General features: G+C 49.0%; 1 protein-coding gene across 1 annotated transcript; it reads left to right on the top strand.

Moving 5' to 3' along the window:
• Positions 1 to 3,475: 3,475 nt before the first annotated feature.
• Positions 3,476 to 5,434, top strand: hoxb1a (homeobox B1a). Its single transcript, XM_088906335.1, has 2 exons — positions 3,476 to 4,085; positions 5,109 to 5,434. Exons 1-2 carry the CDS (start codon positions 3,476 to 3,478, stop codon positions 5,432 to 5,434), a joined length of 936 nt encoding a protein of 311 aa, XP_088762461.1.
• Positions 5,435 to 5,661: the final 227 nt, after the last annotated feature.

Raw genomic sequence — 5,661 nt, 5'->3', positions numbered from 1 at the left:
TTTTATAGGAATGTAGCTAGAACTTATCTGTGTGCATCATAATCATTTTTATTATTATGTACTTGCATTTAATTTAGGGGGACGAAGCTGCTGGGAGAGAAAATCTTAGCGTTCCAGGAGTCTTGCAACAGGACGTCAGTACGACTTTGGCGATTTGGTAGAATTTATTTCCACCTGATTTATATTTCGTATCAAAACGCAAAAAGTACCAAGGCAAAATCCCGGATACCCCCCGAACTACAGGATCTTGTCGGGGTTTCCTCTGGAAGAATGTTCCCGTCACTGACCGAGCCCGTCTTTGCTAATGTATCGCTCGCTCATTCACAATCGCTGCGGTCACGTAAACTTGGTGCTATTGCGCATATTCAAAAAAAAGAAACTCTCTTGATTTTTGTGCACAAAATATTCGTTTGCAGAATATCAGGTGGCACATTTTATGTCTAGAGCCTAGATAGCACTTAAAGGAATTAAAAGGTCAACTTTAAAGTTAATGATGCGAAGATTTCAAATCTCCGGGGTTTTTTTTTGTCATTTCAAAATGACTCTGTAAAATGCGTGTAAAGCTGTGTTCAGACGAAGACCTTGCGCTCTTTGATGGGGGGGGGGGGGGAATACTTCAGTAAACATATTACAGACTCCACTTCACGAAACTGTGCAGTATGGGAGCTGTCGCTGGAAACTCCCCCAGTTGTGTTTTGTTTTCAGCGGAATTGCGTGTGCATGTCTGGTTTGTTCTGGGCATAGCCAAGGGGTGTGTGAGAGGAGAGAGGTAAGATGTTGATGTGGAGACCGATAAGCTCCTGTTGTCAGATGTGCACAACTGTGGAGCCAGAGAAGACGGTTCGTACAAATGAAATATTTCTGCATGCTAAAAGCAAAGGAGGTGTTTGACCTCGTTATATAAATACATCTGCAGGGGGAAAGACTCGTGTACTTCAACATCCCGTGATAAGGAGGCTTATAAGGTTAATGGCCTCCCTGCGTATTTGGGCGCTTCAAGACGTTCTCTGCGCTGCTTGTCTGCAGAGTCAAGTGTCTTGATGGCCAGGTTAGAAAAAAAAAATAATTTTAGATGAGATTTCACAGCGACACCCGCCTCTCGGGACATTCTCGACCTGCGCCTATTCCGTCTCCAGAAGAAGAGAGAAATATCGCTGTAAGAACTCGAAGTCACCTGCCCTGTATCTGCCGATTTCTGAGCCCCTCATTTTACAAGGGGAAAAATGTGCCCAAATTACAGAAATCTCTGTTGCTCTTTCTTTGTTTTTGAAGTTGCTGACATAGAGGGCGTTTAGTGTACCGAAGAGAACAAAGGTAGCTAAAGGCTGTCAGTTTTAAATTCAGATAATATATAATAAACGCATCGAGCGTCTCTTGATGCCGGTCGAATTGAAGCGAGCCCATGCGCCTTGTCCTTCTCTCAGCTGTCCAGAAGCGGTGGCGCTCGGCGTCCTGTTAATGGTCAGTAAGTTTGACTGGTTCAACAAGTCGGGGGGCCCATATTGAACAAACGGGCGACGCGATAGGCATCGTTTAACCTGTTTGAAATGCACACAAATCAGATAACCTGTAGACAATTGGAACACGGATTGTGACCTTTATCTTTAAAAAAAAAAATGTTTGCAGTGGAGGACAAGCCAGAGCTATAATAAGCGGACCAGGGGGCGAGGCATGTCCCAACCAGCGAAGAAAAGATTCACCACAACCGAGCAGAAACCTGGCGAATTTAAACATAAAACTCGGACTAAAACTGCAACAGCTGGCTTTGCGCACGGACGTCTTTTAGACAAAATCCTAGCATGGACCCTCCCACAAAAACGTGGTATTAACCGAGCAGTGTTCAACACGGTGCTCAAAACCTTGACAGACAGACCTTTTGCGTACTGCCTCACTGGTTACGGCGTCTGTCGCCCTGCTAGGCTCTGAGCACTTCCTGGGATGCACGGTCCAGTGGCTCGGGTTTTCCCCGTGTGAAAAATGTGTTCTGGGACCGGTTAGGGCCGCGAAAATATGAACTCCTCCGCCTCCTGATCCCTCGGCCCTTACTGCCATTCTGTTCCCTGGATGCGAGGCCAGTAGTAAATATCCTGACAAGTAACAAATTACTGTGGGCGTCATATTGTTAGCCTCTCTTGTCCTCCTTTTACAAACAAGTAAATAAATGCGACATACTTATGTCTCCCTTTTCAGAAGGCGTTTTTTTTATTAAGATGAAGGCTCTCGTTCCCCTTGTAGCGACATATATTAATTAGATGTTTCCGCTTTCTCAAATGCCCCAAATCGGCCGTAAGTGTTCTGCAGAGGTATTGAATGAGACGAGAAAAATACCAGAAAAAAATAAGATTTCTTAGAGAACCCGAATGGGCACAAGGCCGAAGTGGTTTTTTAAAATGTATTCGCCAGCAAACTTTCCATGCTCTTTTGAAATCTCTGTTCCTGTTGTATTGTTCATGTTATCGTTAAGAAATCTTATCTTGACATAACTTTACGAAACGGAACTAAAGCCGCTATCAAAATGTTGTTGTTTTTTTCATTTTTAAGCCGGAAAAAAAAAGAGTAAAAGTTCTGTTAATATACAGACCTCGAACAAAATAAAAGTAGCTTGTTCTCGGGACAAAGTCTCTGAATTTCCCTGCTGGTGTGCCAGAAGGCGAGCTGTCGGTCTAACCTCGTTTCTGTAATAGATCAGCTTATTGATTAAATTAAAGGAGTCCGTTCTAGACTCAGGACGGATTTGGACACGGTGGCTTCACTTGCAATTCGGGTGTTAAACGGATTTCCAACGAAAACAGATATTGGATTGTGCAGAAGAGGCCACCGGCATGCCAGTGGGGGGGAAAATGAAAGCACTTTTAATAAGTTTGAATTGGTAAACTAATGAACTCGAGTTTGGTTTAATATCCTGCCTCGCAAAGCACAACAAGTCGGCCTAGCTACCTGGCTAGGCGCCTCCTGGGACACAAGTCCGGATCTTTTCTTTCTGTCGGGAAGGAAGAGCGTCTTTTGAAATTTACCCGGGATATTTAGCTTTTTTAAAAAAAAAGAGGGAGAGGGGAGAGAAATAAGACTACGGAATAAATTCTTAGGAGTTTTTTTTTCTTTTTCTCCTGCGTTCTTTCTTTCTGCCCCAGTGAGAGCCCTTTGAAGAAAGGCTTGACGTCTGCGCGTTGTTATCAGATTGATGGGTTGGGTTTGATTGAAGTGTCTTTGTCATGCAAATGTCAGGCGCGTGATGGATCACCGCGCGGAGCTGACAAACCTCGCGAGGCGGCTGGCCATTGGCGCGGGCCGGGCTCACGTGACCCGCCGGCGAGGTGATATGTGTTTTGGGAAGCCGCAGCCCGAGCATGGAGGGAACTTTTTACGGGTTTGACATAACTACCTAGAGAGGTTGCAGGGCAGCAGGGAATTCCCCCCTCTAAAAACAAAAACACACTCAGCCAGCGCAGGTTGGGCCCTCCTCCATCACTGGCTCATGGACAGTACCAGAATGAACTCCTTCCTAGAGTACACGATTTGCAATCGCGGGATGAGCGCCTACTCGCCCAAGGCAGGGTACCCACACCTGGATCAGGGCATCGCGTCGCCTTTTCCTGCCAGCGCGGGCACACCAAGTGACAGCTTCCACGGGGACGCGCGGTTTTTCGTGGGAGGGGGCGCCCCCGCCGCCCCCGTGCAGCATCAGCACCAGAACCCGAACTACTCGCACCCTTACCCAAACACGGGGCCCGCGGCGTACGCCTCCCAGGCGCCTACCCAGGAGTACGGGCACCAGTTCTTCATCGGCCCCGAGCAGGAGGGAGTCTACTTCCAGTCCTCGGGCTACTCGGCTCCCAATGTCGGGCCCAGCCTGGGCTCTCTGGCGGGCGGGTACTGCGGGGCCCCGAGCGCGGTCCCCAGCAGTCAGTACCAGCACCCCGCCTGTGCGGGTCCGGAGCTGCAGCAGGGGGGGTACTTGCAGAACTCCTACCCCGGCCTGTCCCCCACCCAGGGAGGGGAAAAGGAGCTGAGGTGCCCCGCAGAACAGACCTCTTCGGGGCAGACGTTCGAGTGGATGAAAGTGAAGAGAAACCCACCCAAAACAGGTCAGTAGACGGGTTTCCCCTCAAAGTCCGCCTGAGAAAAACAAGGCAGACGTGCCAAAATACCCCGCTAGATATCTGTGTTCCTGTGTGTTTGGAGCGGGGGAGCCTTTAATGGAGACTGGCCAGAACTCTGTTGGGCTTGTTCCTCTCCTCTAACGCCCCCGGTTTCTCGGGGTCGTGTCCGATCTGCCCCTGGCGCGCCTGGACGCGGTGGCGTTGTCGCCTGTCTCGCCGGCGCTGACCCGCTGTTCCGCACGCTAGGAGCTCCGCGGCGCGCGTTACCCTTAACTTGTCCCACAACACAGCTGGATGCTCCGAGGGCGCAGGTCGGACAGTGTCTGGATTTAAATTCTTGCGCTGTTAATTCACTTTTACACGTTAAAACGCGAGGGGGCCCGGGCTGTGAAGATTAGACTTCTTGAACTTCTGTGCCGTATCACGGATATGATATGAGATAATCACGTTTACCTCTTAACCACAGACAGAATGGCGAGGGAAGAAATTCGGACTGCTGAAACTGTTTTCAGTGGTTTTGCTCAAATGAACTCTTTTTTACTGACGAAAATGCGAAGGGTGGCGGCTGTATGTTACATTAACAGCTCCTTGGGCCCCCTCCCCCTCCACAGGAAAATAAATGAAGTCCAAACCTTATCTCGTACAAGGAACCGATATGGATACTATACACCACTGAGACCAAAACAGACCCCCCCACCCCACCCCCTCCAAATAAACAACTTTCAGCGATACGAATAAAGCGCGATTAGCAGCAGCTTTTGAGCAGAATCCTCCTCTTTTAATATAGAATGTCGTTTTCACAAATAACAGGAACAAGTAATAGGTTTATTCCACGCTGAGAGGAGAGAAAAGAAAACAACGTTTCGGCTGTGGAGCCTTCTTCGGGTGACGATATGCAACTGTATTTGAAATGACTTGAAATGTCGTTTTTAATATGCAAATCGCGCCTGTTTGTGTGCGACTACTGTGTTGTTAGATTAATATTCCTGTACTGCTGTATCCTCACAGCTAAAGTTGCCGAGTACGGAGCTGCCGGCCCGCAGAACACCATCCGCACCAACTTCACCACCAAGCAGCTGACGGAGCTGGAGAAGGAGTTCCACTTCAACAAGTACCTGACCCGCGCCCGGCGGGTGGAGATCGCCGCCACGCTGGAGCTGAACGAGACGCAGGTGAAGATCTGGTTCCAGAACCGCCGGATGAAGCAGAAGAAGCGGGAGAAGGAGGGCCTGGCCCCGGCCGCCGGCGCTGGCACCTCCCGGGAGCCCGGCGAGCAGTCGGACAACTCTGCCTCCACCTCACCTGACGCTTCGCCGAGCTCGGCTGCCTCCTGATCTCCCCCTACGTTCAGAGGATTGAGCACAAATGAAATATCGAGGGAAGACTTGAACATTCCGTGCGTGATATATATATATTTAAGATGTGTTAAGAGACGTTTACAGACATTTCAATTGTAGTTTCCCTTTGAGGCGCGACAGTGAAGACTGTTTGCGCGCAGAGCAGTATTTTTGGATGTTGAATTTCATCAGGAGCCCTGAAAACAGCAAAGCAAAGAACACTA

Source organism: Atractosteus spatula, chromosome 26 (genome assembly GCF_055471065.1).
Source record: "Atractosteus spatula isolate fAtrSpa1 chromosome 26, fAtrSpa1.hap1, whole genome shotgun sequence".
Lineage (NCBI taxonomy): Eukaryota > Metazoa > Chordata > Actinopteri > Semionotiformes > Lepisosteidae > Atractosteus > Atractosteus spatula.
This window is presented reverse-complemented; position numbering and strand designations above follow the sequence as displayed.

Excerpts from the sequence above, each read along its gene's own strand:
- hoxb1a (XM_088906335.1), top strand. The coding sequence starts at position 3,476 with ATGGACAGTACCAGAATGAACTCCTTCCTAGAGTACACGATTTGCAAT. Across the intron at positions 4,086-5,108 it reads GAGAAACCCACCCAAAACAG|CTAAAGTTGCCGAGTACGGA; the intron begins GTCAGTAGACGG and ends GTATCCTCACAG.